The sequence below is a fragment of the Octopus bimaculoides genome, chromosome 17 (genome assembly GCF_001194135.2).
Source record: "Octopus bimaculoides isolate UCB-OBI-ISO-001 chromosome 17, ASM119413v2, whole genome shotgun sequence".
NCBI classification, from domain to species: Eukaryota; Metazoa; Mollusca; class Cephalopoda; order Octopoda; family Octopodidae; genus Octopus; species Octopus bimaculoides.
This window is the reverse complement of record NC_068997.1, coordinates 31,061,874-31,078,407: the sequence shown is the minus strand read 5'-3', so window position 1 is coordinate 31,078,407 and position 16,534 is coordinate 31,061,874. Positions and strand designations below refer to the sequence as shown.

General features: G+C 35.2%; 1 protein-coding gene and 1 long non-coding RNA gene across 3 annotated transcripts in view; one reads left to right on the top strand and one right to left on the bottom strand.

The window, feature by feature from the left end:
* LOC106871768 (uncharacterized) overlaps nucleotides 1–16,534 on the top strand; it is a 629,775-nt gene that overhangs the window by 349,800 nt on the left and 263,441 nt on the right. For both annotated transcript variants that reach the window (XM_052974057.1, XM_052974056.1), the window contains exons 27-29: nucleotides 6,577–6,671; nucleotides 10,976–11,013; nucleotides 14,680–14,764. In XM_052974057.1, the coding sequence (XP_052830017.1) occupies nucleotides 6,577–6,671; nucleotides 10,976–11,013; nucleotides 14,680–14,764 (218 nt within the window). The remainder of the gene's footprint in view (nucleotides 1–6,576; nucleotides 6,672–10,975; nucleotides 11,014–14,679; nucleotides 14,765–16,534) is intronic.
* LOC128249694 (uncharacterized) overlaps nucleotides 7,780–16,534 on the bottom strand; it is a 15,576-nt gene continuing 6,821 nt past the window's right edge. Inside the window, exons 2-3 of the long non-coding RNA XR_008265811.1 lie at nucleotides 14,906–14,981; nucleotides 7,780–9,485 (exon numbers count right to left, since the gene is read on the bottom strand). This is a non-coding gene — a long non-coding RNA (uncharacterized LOC128249694). The remainder of the gene's footprint in view (nucleotides 9,486–14,905; nucleotides 14,982–16,534) is intronic.

Below are 16,534 nucleotides of genomic sequence, written 5' to 3'. Positions count from 1 at the left end.
ATATATATATATATATATATATATATATACAGTTGGAATTTACAAAAAAAAACAAACAAAACATAAGATGAAGACGTTTGTGTAAACAACAAACGGATGTGTGTGTGTGTAGGTTTGTGTGTCTGTTTTCCCCCCTCCCATCGCTTGACAACCGATGTTAGTGTGTTAACGTCCCCGTAACTTAGCAGTTTGACAAAAGAGACTGTTAGACTAAGTACTAGGCTTACACAGAATAAGTCCTGGGGTCGATGTTTTCGACTAAAGGTGGTGCTCCAGCATGGCCGCAGTCAAATGACTGAAACAAATAACAGCATATATGTATACACCAACCTGTAGGTGGTGAGTATATGGAAGAATATGTATGTATACAGAGCGGAAAGAATGTACCTACTAAATTTTAATTGTTACAGAAAGGATATAATAGTAGAGGGTAATAAGTTCAGGCTGACTGAAGTGCAGGCTTGAACCAGTTGTTTTGTCTTGAAAGTCGACAATTTCGACTCTTCACAGAAACAAAGAAACAGTTGCTTAGTACTGAAATGGTCATTCTTCATCACTTTCTCATTTTATTTCTAAATGCTGAATTTTATTCTTTATTCCATTTAGCATGAAGATGATATTGTAGGTATTGCTGTTCATTTCTTTCTTTCTTTCTTTCTTTCTTTCTTTCTTTTTTGTATTTTGATTAGAGTTGTATCTTGTCTGAAAATGTATTTATGGGTTTATTTTTGTCTGTAGGCTGCTGGAAATGACACATCATTTTGGATATGCATTGCCACAAGGAATCTGCTAGGTTATTAGATTTTTCATGTAAATATATGCAACTCAGTTCGATGTTTCATCACCATTACAGTAGGAAAACTGCAGTTTTGGCTGTAACACCATCATTTCTAAGACGATTTCCTATAGAATTTGTACATGTGAAGCTAATTCTTCTGGTCCTTCAGGGAAATTACGGCTGTCGTTGCCTCCAGCTCTGCCAGTTTCATTTGACTTTACATATCTCGCATTCGTCTTCAGTTTTGCGTTCATCTTCATGTCTAGCTGCACCATTTGTGTTCAACATCATGAATTTATGGTCCTCTGCATTTGTCGTCAAGTCCTCCACTTGTCGTCAAGTCCTCGACAACGCCAAACTCCTCCACTTCAACATCAAGTGATGAGTCCTCAATAAATGATTGTTTCGGATGATACAGACTTTAAGAACAATTAATTTGCCAGTAGATCATGTGATATCGATAGAAATAACGAATATTCCTTGTGCCAAAAGGGAAAGGAGAACAGTAGTCCATGGCTCTGGCCGGCGGAATGTGGTGTGGCGAGTGATGGACTATTTTCGGCGACTGCAGGTTTTTTTCTGCTACCCCTAGCGTATTCTCACGGCAAGGCACGTGTGTAAAAATGTAGGCAACACGTGGAGATGCGATATACCTCTACAACGACCTAAGCAATGCGCAAAAATGCAATGCCCCTATATAAAAAATGTGAGTCCAAATATTAATCATATACGCATTCTCATTTTTGCATCTATACAGATCAATTTGATATTTATACAGTTCACACACCTACATGTACAACCTTTCATGCATAAACAGCATAGAACATAGTGTTTAAACAACTTAAAAGTGAGAAATAATAATAACTGAAAGATGCAACGTCTCAATTTAAAGAGAGAGTAAAAAGCAAATTTACTCGGTAATGAAACTATGAAAGCAAATAGAGGCGAATTTCGATCTCTGACATAGCCATACGAAATAAGCCTTAGCACAAGTCCAGAGACGATGTTCTACCAAACATTTTAGAGTAAACAGACAGATCAATCTATTAGTGTCACGAGCGAAATACAAAACCAAAAGAGAACGATTACATCGAGGTACTATATGCATTCTACATTGCAAACCTATACCCGAAACACACAGGAATAAATAAAGAACCATATGAAATATCGAAAAGAAAAAATACTGACAGAAGGAGAAACGTCTTGGAAAATACTCTTCCAAATGTCCGGCAATATATCCCGGGAGAGGGGAGAATGCCCCAAATCAAAATAGACAAAATAATAGAAAAATAATGCATACGGCAAATAAAAGGTTAAACCAAAGTGAAATCTCTACACAGCTACCCAAACCAGAAATAAATAGTACAACTCAGCATGTCAACTACACACATAGATAGGCAAATGCTAAAACACAGAATAACAACAAACAAATTAACCCATACCACTACAGGCCAGCTATAACTATTGGTGGGGATGAATCGACATAAGAAATAACAAGAACAAAAATTCACAAAAACAATAAATATGAGTCAGCCTAAACGTCTACCCAGGCTATAAAAATATAAACAGTTCTGTGAAGGGATAAATTGATACAACAGTGCCCTAAAAGAAATAATGACTACATCAAAAGATACCCTAGATATCAACAAACTAAATGATCTGATCTACCCAATAACTGTAGCCATATTGAAGAGAACTGGACTTGGCAGTTACGAAGATAAAACAAATCTAAAACCCCAAAGCAGAAAAATTGCATAATAAATGAAATTTAAAAAAACAAAGGGAAAACTTATTCCTATTGAGTGAAATAGAGAAAGAGGGATCAAAGATGAAGAAAAAAAAAGACCTATTTTACAAAACAATACAACATAAAAACTAAGGAAGAAACCGGGGTGGTAAAAGACAAAACTGAGCTGGACATAGCAGCAAAAACGTACTGCATACAACAGTACGGAAAGTGGGAACGCTTCTTGCAAAAAAATAGAGAATTTAAAAGAACATGAGCAGATTTTACAGACAGTTAAACTAAAAAAACTGTATCAATAGATGACATACTAACATCAGTGATTCAGTAATACTGGGAAAGAATATGAAGGAAACAAGAAAAACACAACTAAAATGCTCAGTTGATAAATAGGGAAAAGGCAAAGAAGAACAAAATAGAACCACAGACATTGCCTACCATCACAGGGAAATAAATTATGGACAGACTGAGGAGAACCAGCAAATTGAAACCTTCAGGGATAGACACCTTACCACTATTTATATCCAGAGAGCGGCAGCATTTAATTTATTAATAAGCAGGCCAGAATCAACAGCAATCTGAACGCTGGAAGGACAAACAATCCTAATTCACTCAAAGCAGACACCGTTCTCCCACAAAATTATATGCCAATAACATGCCTATCAACAATCTACAAAACCCGCATATCAGTAATCCATAACGGGTTTATAATACGTCTAGAAAACAACAACGTTTTACCAGAAGTATAAAGTGAGGTGACAGAGAGAGATGCATTGATGTAAGGATCAAATTATGGTAAATGGAGCCATCATAGAGGACTGTAAGAAAAGAAAGACAAAACTTAACATTCGACAGTAACAAACCTCAGCATTCGACAGAGAGAAGCCTCAGCATTCGACAGTGTTCTACACTTATGGATACTGGAATCTCTCCACACAAATAAAGTAGCTCCAACAATACTAAAATGTATCAAAACTGCAACGGCAAATTGGAAAATCAGTGTAACATTGAAAAATGAATCACAAGTCATTGAAACCTGCCCTATATCTATAAACAGAGGGATTTCTCAAGGATACTCACTGGCACCCCTGCTTTTCTGCTTTGCTCTGATCCCGCGAACAAACTTGTTAAATGAACCCACCATGGGTTAAAGATACTATGGACAAAAAAATAAGCCATCTCCTACAAATGAATTATTTAAATAGTTTCTCTAAATATACAAAGGAACTGAAAACCCTTCTAAAATTGTCCATAGTTTCAGTATGGATATTGGGTGGCTGGACAAATGTGTCAAAGAGACATTGAAAGAATCAGATTAATCAATACTGAAAACACTGCGGTGATACACCAATCTCAGACGACAACATATTAGAAATGGATGGTTAAAGAAACAAGAACAACATGATAGCAGAACTGGAGAGAAATGGAGAGAAAAATCACTCCATGGCAAGACTTGTTAAAGAAGTGAGCCTAAGTAAAAGTCAACAAGGGCTCAAAATATCTTGACTACAAGCTGAAGCGGAAGGACTAATTCTCACTACACAAGACTAACACCTGACCACAAACAACTATAAAAGCAAAATAATGAGAACATGCCTTAATATCAAATGCAAAATGTGTTACCAGTACAGTGAGACAGTTGACCACATCATCTCTGGTTGTCGAGTCCTTGCCAGATCTGAATATATATACAAGATACGACCTAGTAAGTAATTATATCCACAGGAAAATATGCCAGCACTATAACATAAAAACTGACAAGAAATGGTATAAACATGTGGCAAACAAGGCGCAAGGCAACGACCATCCCACAATCATCTGGAATATGTCTGTTCAAACCAACAAAGAAATAAAAGCTAAACGCCCAGTCATAATAACCAAGGAATGAAAAATAAGACCCGCTCACTTGTAAACATTGCAGTCCCGTCTGACCAAAATATTTCCTGAAAAGAAGTGAAGAATTTGTCAAAGTACAAAGACATCGAAATTAAAGTATTCAAGATGTGAGGCAGGAAGGTGAAAACAATACTAGTAATAATTAGAATATTGGGTATAACATAAATACATATGAACAAAAACGAAGCTATATATCAACACTCAGCACAATTCAAAAAATATCCCTGTCAGGAACCGCCCATATCCTACGTAATACATTATCAATTCAAAAATACAACACAAACAAAAAAAAATTTACAAACACCGAAACAAACTCTTTATAGCAAATATCCAATAAAATAAGCAATGACCAGCAGGCCAATTTTCCCAACAAAAGATGACTCACTTTAAACACATAAGACACAATACAAACACTAATTCATCAAAAGACTGCGACCAGACACCATAAGATGTCAAAGTGACGGAATGCAACATCGGGAAAAGTTTTTACTTCCCCAACAACAAAAAGAAACACACAATGCTGCACACACTCTAGTAACACAAAGGTGCAGCAGGTGATGCAGATGAAATTTGCCTGAAACGACGAAAGGTTGAATAATAATGATGATGATGGTGATAATAATAACTTTTGTAGTTGCATTTACTCTAAATGATATTGAAAAACGGTTTTCAAAGTTATGTCACACTCCATAGACGGGCCTGAATTTGATTTAAATTTATCTATAGCAAGGGTGACAATACTCGAAATGCTGAAAAATTGACATTTGAGTTTCTGAAAAATCTTTTCAAGATAAAGCAAAATGGATTTCATTTTTTAAATCAGCAATCCCCAACCCCTCCAATTACTGGGGAAATATATCTCCAACGTCAGTCTTCAAAAACCTTGTTTTCTAGTGCAACAGGACTGGTGATATAGCCATCTGTCACGATATTGGTGGGGATATATACAGCACCCAATTTGACCAGATAGAGCAAGTTATGCAGCATCAGAATCCTAAGTAACTATTCCTTGAGAACTACTTTCTGTGTTATAATATTGTGTATAAGTGTATAGTTACCACAACATGCTCGAACTGCTCTACAACTTACATTGGAACAATGACTGACTTCAAGCATTGATACCTCACAAATTAACAGCTAGGATTTTCAACATATAATCATATTAGGTCCTATAAGTTTCAATACTAAAAATTTCAAATTGGTTCTCATCATGTCTAATATCATTTCATAAATACATTTTACAACTGAATTTATTCGAGTCAAAATATAAACAAATTCACTCTTTAACATTGTGAGGACGTTTTTCAGTCTCCTTTCAAATATTAATACTGTTATCTTATCTTAGGTTACTTATAACATAACCAAGATTCAAAGTTACCATTCAATGAAAAAGAAACGTCCATGTCTTTTAAAAACATTCACGACTAACAACGATGAATATAATGACTAAACTCTCCCATTAACGTTATCAATTTTTGGATCAACCTTAAAGAATAAAATTTAACGATTGTGGGATCTGATAGAAGTAGAGAAGACATTTTGTACTATTTTTGCCCTTTCTATGATAAATATTGAGGACTGAAATATCTGGAATAAGTTTGTTAAACCGAGTTATTACACATAATTACTTAAAATTCAAGTATTAAACTTCAAATCCAATCATTACTCCTCCTCCTCCTACTACTACAACAAAAGTAACTACTATCATTTGGCAACATGTTATGTGTAGTTGTGCAGACCAATGATCACGATCTTTTAATTGTGACCACAATATCTTTTTTTCCAAAACACCTATAATTTCATCTAGGACTACTTTATCTGATTTGCCTTTCTGTTTTATGTTAGTAGGGTGATGCCATATTTATTTCTATTTAATAACAACATAGATATTCTTCATATATTCTCTTCACAACCTTGTCAACACAGTATGAACACTGAATCTCAGAATATAAAGCTAGAAGAAATACTGCTAAGCATTTTCCCGTTACACTAACGACTGGCCAGCTTACTGTATTGGGAAATAATATGAACAATAATAAAAATAAAGTGTAGGACTTACAAAGTATCACACGAGTCATGTTAATCTATTAACTATTTTGATTTAGTAAAAGAACATTTTAATAACAACAGACTGTTTGATGTAAAATCTATATTACAGCAAAGAACAACAACGAAAATATGAGGCTCGGATTGGCATGGAACAAAACTGATGTTGTAAAACGTGTAATATTTAAAGACGAAGCTCACTTGGAAGTAAGATAATATATTTTCTATCACTTCATGTTGTGAACCATAAATAAATTGCTTTTTTGCTTTTTTTCTTCTTGAGAAGATGAAAAGTAAAATGTCTTAGTTAAACATGTATATTAAATATCGTTTATAGTAAATTTTAATAATAATTTGAATGCTTGTAAAATATTTATTGCTTGTTTGTTAAACTTTTTCACCATTTTTTGGCATGGTGGGTTACTGGTTGTCGAAAGTTCACTCTGGGCAGGAATAGCGAGTGGAAAATCTATGCGCCTTGTGTATGTGTGTGTGCATACTTACTTGTCAGTATGGATATGAGGCTGCTGTGTACATCCATGTGCATGTATCTCTCTCTGTCTGTCTCTCTTTCTCTCTATATATATATGTATTTCCGTTTTTTTTCCTGTCTTGTTTTTTGTCCGCCATGACATTCCTCCATGGCACAGGTTTAATTTGTGTATACAAATTTAATTTGCGGTCCATGGGAAGAGCCATTTTAACGATGCGTCCTGCCCAACTCTTCGAAACGCCGGTATTAAAATGGGGGTAGCTGATGAAGGAAAATGTTCTCTATGTGGCTTGTGTGTTTTCTGTACTCTGGTTATTTTTATTTTCTTGTCTACATTTTGTTTGCAATGTCCTGTACCCAGATATGCACCTATATATACAGGTAGACGTAGGTATGCACATACCTGTACGTATATATGCATATACTCATTTATTATTTGTTTTATATATATATATATAGAGAGATATATATGCTTACTTGTTACCATGTATATATATGACGCTGCTGTGTGCGTGTATACTGGAGAAATATATTTATATGAAGTAGAGGGGAATAAGTGTGTAAGATTTAAGAAGTGTAGGTGTGTTTATATTTTCTTGTTACTAATGTATGCATATGAGTAAAATATGGGAATGTATGAGATGGCTTGTGTATGTATGATGTGGAACAAATGAGGTATTAAATGAAGAAGAGCTGAAAACTAAGATCATTGGGGAAAGAATCCTGGAGAGGAAAAAACAATATATATATATATACATATATATATATATATATATATATATATATATATATGTAACTCTCGAACAAAAAGAATGAGTTCTCAGCACCGCATTGCTAGATAAAATTTCTTTATTTGTGTATACCATTAGTTTCATGCTAGAAAAAAATATCTTAACATCTTAAGAATTGTTCAAACAGATCGCATGAAGTAATGGTGTTCATCTTCATTTTCGATGTGCACACGAAAAATCTCAGGAATTCACGAATAACTCTCGCAGAGACAATAAGATTTCAAGGGGTCATACTCTTGAACGACAGCTTTTCAGTGATTATCTCCCTTCGTTTTAACTTCTGCGACAAAACTGTGTTGGATGATGAATTTGTTTGCATTATATTATATTCTGGATATATATAATGTTCATATGTTTCTTTGTTGAGGGAGTTCCTCATAGGGGCATGCATCTTCTATGCGTGAAGTTCGTATGTTGTATATATATTCAATGTTCCCGTTCAGAGAAACAAATTATCTTGGTGAGATTGGTGAAGTGGGTGATGCTTCCTGTTTGAAATATCTGAGTATAAAATATTGCTTGTGTATTTACGCTGTCACCTGTTGACTGGATGATATTTATCTGTTTAATAATACAGAGCTCACATTTGGTACCCTGCACTCTGTATTTTCTGGTTTTTGCAATAATACCCCATGTTATTTGGGGGTTGCTTAATTCTCCTGCTTTCAATGTCCATATCATATAGGATATGGTTGTCACATCTCTTTTGTTTGTGTCTCTGAATGACGCCAGGTGTGTGTGCGTGTGTGTATCTTTCCTTGATTGAGCTGCCGTCATTCCGAGGCACATCTTTGTTACTCCGTTGCGGTTCAGGATTTTGGCTAAGTATAAAAATTCTTTTTCCAGAGAGTTATTATTTAGAATACAATAGTTTCGTGATCTACAGTTACAGTATGTATTCATATATGTATGTATGCAAATTTGTATGTTTTGTTTTATGTATGTATTCTCATGCATATAGTTGCACATCTAGACATGCTCATATATACTTAAATGATAAACTTCTGGAAATATTTACAGTCTTCAGTTTCAGTAATGGCTTGGATCTGTAGTCTTCGAATCAGTTTTCTCCTTTCTGGTTTTGAGAGGCCAAATTTCTCAAGATTGGTTTATAGGCAGTGTGGTACTTATCCCAGTTCACCAATAATTATTGTTATAAACCTGAACTTATAATATGTCTAGAGTACCTGAAGATTTCACAATAGTTCAATGTAGGTATTCTCCTTTTAGCTTTATGCTAACATCCACTGGCCAGCTGATTTATATATCTGTACACAGTTTCCCTTCCGTATCCCAAATCATTATATCTGGCTTGTGGTGTTTACATTTTATTGAGGTTTTCACTGGGACGTTTTACCTATACACCTTTTCATTATGAGTGGCTATGGCGTCCACCATACTGCGGATTCTTATTTCTATGTCGTCAGCATTAGCCTCCTTGTAGCGAGAGTCATTGACATCCCTGGCGGATTGGAGAATGGACTAGCCGAACTCTTATAAAGAGTAGTGGTCGGTAGTAGTCAGAAAGAGCGTTTGGTAATCGTCTTGTTGATTGCTGTTGAACTGCTGTCTTTGTGTGGATCACGTGTGTTTTGCTGTCTTGCGTCGGTATTGTTCGACGTCTTCCCTCTTGTTTGATGAATGAACTTCATAGGTTCATACCTTCACAATGGAATACGAAGGTTGCAGTTCTTCTTCTTCAGACTTTACGTCATCTGAGGAAGTGCTGTTAAAAGTCTGAAGAGAAAAGACGAAGAAATGGAGGAGAAGAATTATGCAGAGGTGGTGACACGTGTGTCTGGAGGAGTTGAGTAGATTCAAAGAAATACTTAAAAGATTGGGGAACGACGTATAAGTGTCACCCCGAAAGAAGTCTTAAAAGATAAAAAGAAGGAAACCATTATTTACAGGACGTACTCAGCAGCAACAAGGAAAGCTGAAATCATGTCGAACGCTCAAGTCGAAAAGCATTAAAACCAATCTAGCAAGTGATTTCTTACCTTGCCAGAGGAAGAAAGTTTGGAACGGTGAAGGTGCAGTTCAGGGAGGTAGCTACTGCTAGGCTGCACTCGGCAACACCATTAAAAACGGATGAAATTTTGCTTCTACCTATATATCTTGGGAGGCGTGCTTCCAGGGTTAGGGTAGAAGATATACCTCAGAAATTGATGTAGCCTGGCTAGCAGCTACCATACTGCTGGGCACGGAAGAGAAGGTAATGGTCCTCCAGCCAATCAGAACGCCCCATAAGAACTGGCTAGGGCAGAGCCTAAATATGATAATTCAGGTTTCCCGGAAGACCTTGAAAACATGGTCAAGTCCATCACGGTTGAAGAGGTAATGCTCAGGGTCAGAGTAGAAGGTAGGATCCGGTGGTGCTGTAAATGCGGTCTGAAAGGTCACATTAGAGCGGATTGTCCTACGCCACCCGTGAAGACTAAAGAGAAACACGAGAGCAGGAAGGAAATCACGACTTCCCCACCGACAAAAACCAGTACCAGCGCTGAGGCAGAGGAGGTGAACGAGGAAAAGAACGGATGGGAAACGGCTGGAAAAAAAGAAGAAAACAGGAAAAAGGCACACTCTGTAAATGATGACCCCCATCCCACACTCACCCGACTCCCACCCACACGACTCCTACCCACACCCACTCTACCTCAACCACACCCTACAGACACCATCCCCTCCATGCCCCACCTGACACAAAGACAAGCACAAACTTCGCCACCCTTGCCCTGTGAGAAAAAATATGTTATACTGTACAACGGACAAAATGAAAAATTATATAATGAGATAGACTCGTGGGACAGAGCGATAAAAGTGAATACAATAGAAGTTAGTGGATTGCCGGAGTACTTTATTATATCTTTGTAAGTCTGACATGGCTTATAAGTTTTACACAAATGATTAAATTGGTTAATCAAAATTCTGATATTATTATGTTGCATTATTTCTATCCAGAAGATTTCTTTCATTCCAATCCCATCTCAAAACCAGTGTACCATGCTAAAAATTGTAAGATAAGACAAACTGAAATCATGTGTATCTATGTTAATAGTGATTAGATTATCTCCACCTGATAATCTTGGCTTTACTCGTGTCTTGTACTGTTTGTCTTCTCTATAATTTGTTGTAAATTTTGAGACTCTATGTTATAGAATTAATGTCAGATGTTGGAACTCCATCACTCCTTCAAACATTAAAATTGAATTTTTTTTTATTTTCAGGATGTAAAGAAATGGGTGCAGGAAAACATAAAATTTAGGTAATTGAAGAAATAAGTCCATAAATCTGATAAAATATAAATACATATATGGGAGGATTTCAGTTATACTATACAGTGAGTTGAAAAACTTTGGTCAACCAAGATTATCCAAGTAATGAGTAGACAAAAACTTCTGGGGATGTCAATAACCCCCAAAACAACAAGCAGTGAAGATAACTTTTAAAATTAATTGATTGTTGATTTACACAGAAGTCTTTTCACATAATATGTTGCAAATATACTAAGTTGCTACACTTCAAAAAACCTTACACCATTAGATCACTGGTATTATTTATCAATTGCAGAAAGGAATGAACAGAAGGCTCAAAAAATCAAAATTTTGTTGGCATTTGGTTGACAAAATGAGAATTCATCATTTCTGTACACTTAATTCTCGTATGACAGCTCTAGCATTAATAATTTTAACAATCAGACTCATTTTTTATTGGTGAAAGAAGTTAGATTTTATGATATCGATTTCTTTCTCTGTTACGTAAGGAACAGATTGATGTAAATCAACTCACTGGGAAATCCATAGTGTCTGCTAACGATACTTCTAACTATATTCATGCATACACAAAAAGAGAGAGAGAGAGAGAGAGAGAGAGAGAGAGAGAGAGAGAGAGAGTTTTACTCATTTTGGAATTCTACTTTCTGGCAAGAAACTTGACCAAAATTTGTGTGTTGAAACTAAAATGACTTCATGGATGATGAATGATAGCCACCACATCAAACATTTATTGTTATATTCACTATATTTATATTTTCGTATTTAATATTAAATATGAGTTAAGGCGTCGAGCTGGCAGAAACGTTAGCACGCCGGGTGAAATGCTTAGCGCTGAGTTCAAATTCCGCCGAGGTCGACTTTGCCTTTCATCTTTTCGGGGTCGATAAATTAAGTACCAGTTGCGTACTGGAGACGTTCTAATCGACTTTCCCCCTCCCCCAAAATTTTGGGCCCTCTGACTAGAGTAGAAAAGAATATTAAATATGAGTAAGCCTCAAAGGTTAAATCAAATGCATGCTTTTTGGAGGTTTGAAACGAACAACAAAATGTCTAGTTTTATTGTTTTTTAATAATTCAATAGATTCCAGTTTCCTCTGTTTCTGAATATGCTGAGGGGTAAGCAGCAATTAATGCATGAAATCCAATATATGAGAAAACGTAGTCTTTCTGTTTCGCAGCAAAAGGAATTCAAAGAAGCAAAAATATGAGAAATCTAAAACAAAGTCAGTATATTAAGCCATGCAGAAAAGGAAGCCAACAGAGAGAGAGAGAGAGAGAGAGAGAGAGAGAGAGAGAGAGAGGGTAAAGGGAGAGAGAAAATTAAGGGAAGGAGATGAGGATTATGTATGTCTTATTAAAGATGGTCATCATGATAATGGATACAGGAAGTGTTTGTAGGTATGGGATTTCTAGTAGAGGAGAGTGGTGATGGGTGGTTGATGTCTATGTGGAACTCAGGTGAAAAAGAAATAAGGAAAGAGTAAATAGCAACAGAGGTGTGTGGACAGATGTGCGTCACTATACAATATGTTTGTGTGAGAGAGTAAGTATAAGATTCAAGTAGTGTGAATATGTGTTTATGTGCACATGTTTGTCGTGGATGGAATATGAGGGAAGCAGTTGGATAAAACAGAAATAATCTTTAATTCCTGTGGGAGATAATACTTATGAAGTGACAGTTAAGCAGGAGTAAGGAGTTGAAAAGTGAAAGGGAAAATTTAGGGAAAATAGTCAATGGTTAATTCTGGCTGTGGATTGATGCCTTTAAAAGGAAAATCAATCATTGTCCACAAAGACATTTATTGGATGAATTGGGATATTGGAGAAATCTGTAAACTTCAACAGCATGTTGACCAACTCCATAAAAATGTGTGTGTGTGTATGTGCATATATGTGTGTGCGGGCACATATGAGTATGTGTGTATGTATGTGTAAATATTCACTGATAAATACATCCATTAATACACTGTGGATAAAGACGTGAGAGAAATTATTTACTAACTCTTATCTGGATGGAAAAAGAGTTTCTAATTTAAGCGCAGGACCAGCAATTTTTAAGGGAATGGTTAAATTAATATCATGAGCACCAGCACTTGACTGCTACTTTATTTTATCAAACACCAAGAGGATGAAAGACAAAGATGACCTAAGCAGGACTTGAACTCACAATGTTAAGTATCAAAAGTAATATACTCTAACAATTCTGCCAGCTCATCACCGTATTGCCATTGTTTTGTTTTAATTATGAGGAAATTTTAAATAATTGATAAGATTTATGAAAACAGATCTTTAGCTCAGTATCTGATACTAATTTGATGCGACCTTTGCATTTCCAGGCAACAGTCACTGACATGTTTTAGTACTTTATTTTAATGACTCCCCAATTCTAGAAAGAAAACAATGAAGGGTTGAGCAATGTAAAATTTAAACTCATTATATATACTTGAAGCTAATACCACATGGTATTTTTTCTGACCCTCTAATGATCTTGATGTTTACAAATTTTAATCTAATTGGATTTCCTCAGCAAAGCATAGCCTTCGTCGGCGCTGGTCTTTTTCTTACCACATAATTATTATTAATTAAGAACAGTTTTATCCATCATGTTCGTTAATGTTGGGAATATATATATTTTGCCAATCCAGGTAATATAAGGTAATGTTACATAACTATAATAATTATAAACATACTTTTTCAAATTTCATAGAAAATTTATGCTACTTCTCAAATTAAAAATATCTTTGAAATTAAAATATAAAATTTAAATAGATTTTTCTGATTTGTATATTTGTAATAAGTATATGCTATCAATAATGATAATACTGTTTATATATCGAATAATTACATTAGTAATAATATCTGATAGAGTTAACAGTGACAAATACACACTCCCAATATTACCTTTCGTATGACTGTAGTTGTCTAGTAAGCAAGGGAAATAAATCCAATAAGATCAACATTATATTTCTTTGGGCGACAGACAAATGCAAAGAGGGGAACAAAGAAAGGGAGAGATATATATAGAGAGATAAAAGGAGAAACACTACCGGACATCTCATGCAGTTTCTTTTCATATCTACTTAATTCAATTTTTGTATTGTTAGTGTGGGGGCCTAGTCAAATGGACACAAGAGATATGTGTATCAGTGGTACCTGGATACGGTGGAAAGAGAGCAACCAGCTCTGTGGAGCAGAGACTATTGTAGTAGTGGTAAAAAAACGCAAAGAGAGGACACAGCACATCTATAGGTCAGAATTTAGTGTGTTTTAGTAAGTGACTTCATGCCAGTTAGATCAGTCACCTTTTTTCTTTCTTGATGTGGTCTTATGATACCTGCGTGTGTAACAGCAGCACCATTCCAGATGTGGAATCACTATTCCCCTGTGTGCCTCATTTTTCCTCCATTTACTTCTGATGACAAAATATATCTTGTTTTGCCTTTTCAGTTTATTTAAAATTAATCATTATTTTATTCAACTAAATTAAAAGATATCAATCTTTTTCTGTTTATGAATTTATGCCTCTATATCTGTGAATATTTGTATTTTTCATTAGTGTTGTTCTTTATCTCTTGATTTTGTTATTTTCCCTTTTCTACCTTTCCCATCACAACTTTACTTCAGTTGTTCATTTGATTTTTGTTTGTCTTTGATAGAAACACTGGAGATGAAGAGGCATTAAATCCCTGTGATGCATTTGGTGAGGTAAAGTTTGTAGAACATGATCAGAAAATTGCAAAGGTAATTGTTTTAATGCTTTTTAATATTCTTATTGATAATATTTGCCTGTAGAAATTTTACTGAATAATCAGTTCATGATTTCGGCAATGTATTTGTATAGCAGCAATGTCTTGAATGCTTTTTGTGAATGATTTTACATACCTATTCTTTTGTTGTACAGTTACCTCTTATTTTTCATATTGATGTGTATGAATTGTTAGTAATACACTTAGTGATTCTGAAAAGAAAGAAGCATAAAAGAGCTATCATTAAAGCGTATTATATGTGGTGATTGTATGGAAGAAAGGTCTTCTCAACATGGACTCAACAGAGGATCTAGTCTTTCTAGTTGGCAGCAGTATGATAAAGCACTGAAGAATATAAATGTAGGAGAATCTCCATGAACCATTAGGAACGATTGTTATAATGTTTAACATACTTGGCTGTATGTTATATGGCTTTGTTACTTCTATAGTGAATCAGATTATAGATGAAGGTGGTATACCCAGTGACTGACATTACAGCATTACAGCCAACTGTTACAATGTTAATGCAGATGCTAGAGAAAGGTAAATATACAGAAGTATCAAATTGCTGGACAAGGGCACAAAATTTATGGAAACAACAAAGGATCAAGTTATGAGAGGAAAAGTTAGACTAGATGAGATATAGTTTGGTTTGGTTTTATGCTATAGACAAGTATTTAAAAAGCCCTGTTTTGGGTGAGGTAACTGCAAGAGAAGTTTTTGGATAAAATCAAGCTGCTGTCATTTGCGTTCAGTGACCTGTAAAAAAACCTTTGACAGAGTTCCTTACTTTCTGATCTGGTAGTCACAGAGGAAGCTAGCAGTAGATAGCCATACAAACCATGTACAGAGGTGCTGTTAGAAATCCCATACAGTGTAATTAGTGCAAACTATAGAAACACAAGTCTTGTAAAAGTAGCACAGTGTAAATATTTAATGAAGATCAAAACAAATATATATGACTGAAAATTTAGTCATTTTAATAAAAACTCAGCATGACTAAACTTTCAATCATGGATATTTCTTCAGTGAACATTTAGACTTATGTTATAGTCTGGCTCTGTGAAACCCATTGGAATTTTTGTGGACATCCGAAAATTCGATCGTTTATATAAGCTTTTCCGAATTTCACCGTGTACATATAAACTTACCCAAACCCTTTATTTATTTATTTTTACCACTGATATGCAAAAAATTGTTGAATCACCTTGATATTTGAATAAACATATTACAAAATTTTGAAACACCTACACAATTTGAGATTTAGATGCATTTTCAAACACCAAAACAAATTCTCTCATATATATATATATATATGTATGTGTGTGTGTGTGTGTGTGTGTGTGTGTGTGTGTGTGTGTGTGTGTGTGTGTGTGTGTGTGTGTGTAACTTTCCCCAGAACATTCTTATTCTAGCAGATATGCTCACGGAGTATCCACCCCCGTTACTATCTTGCTTAGTCACATAGGTAACGGAAGCCATCAACTAATTCTAGTTTTTTTCCCTGGCATGTGATGGAATCTGTTTTCTGTCCATTTTCGTTGTTTATTGCACCTGTGCAGCTTCCACAGACAAAAAACTATCTTCCCAGGTAAGTTTCCTTTGATATTACTGCACCTCTTGTGTCCGGGTTCAGTCCCATTGCGTGGCGCCTTGGGCAAGTATCTTCAGCTATGGCCTCGGTCCAACTAAAACCTGAAAGGAGCTTTGAAAGAAGCCCGTCGTATATATATATATATATATATATATATATATATATATATAT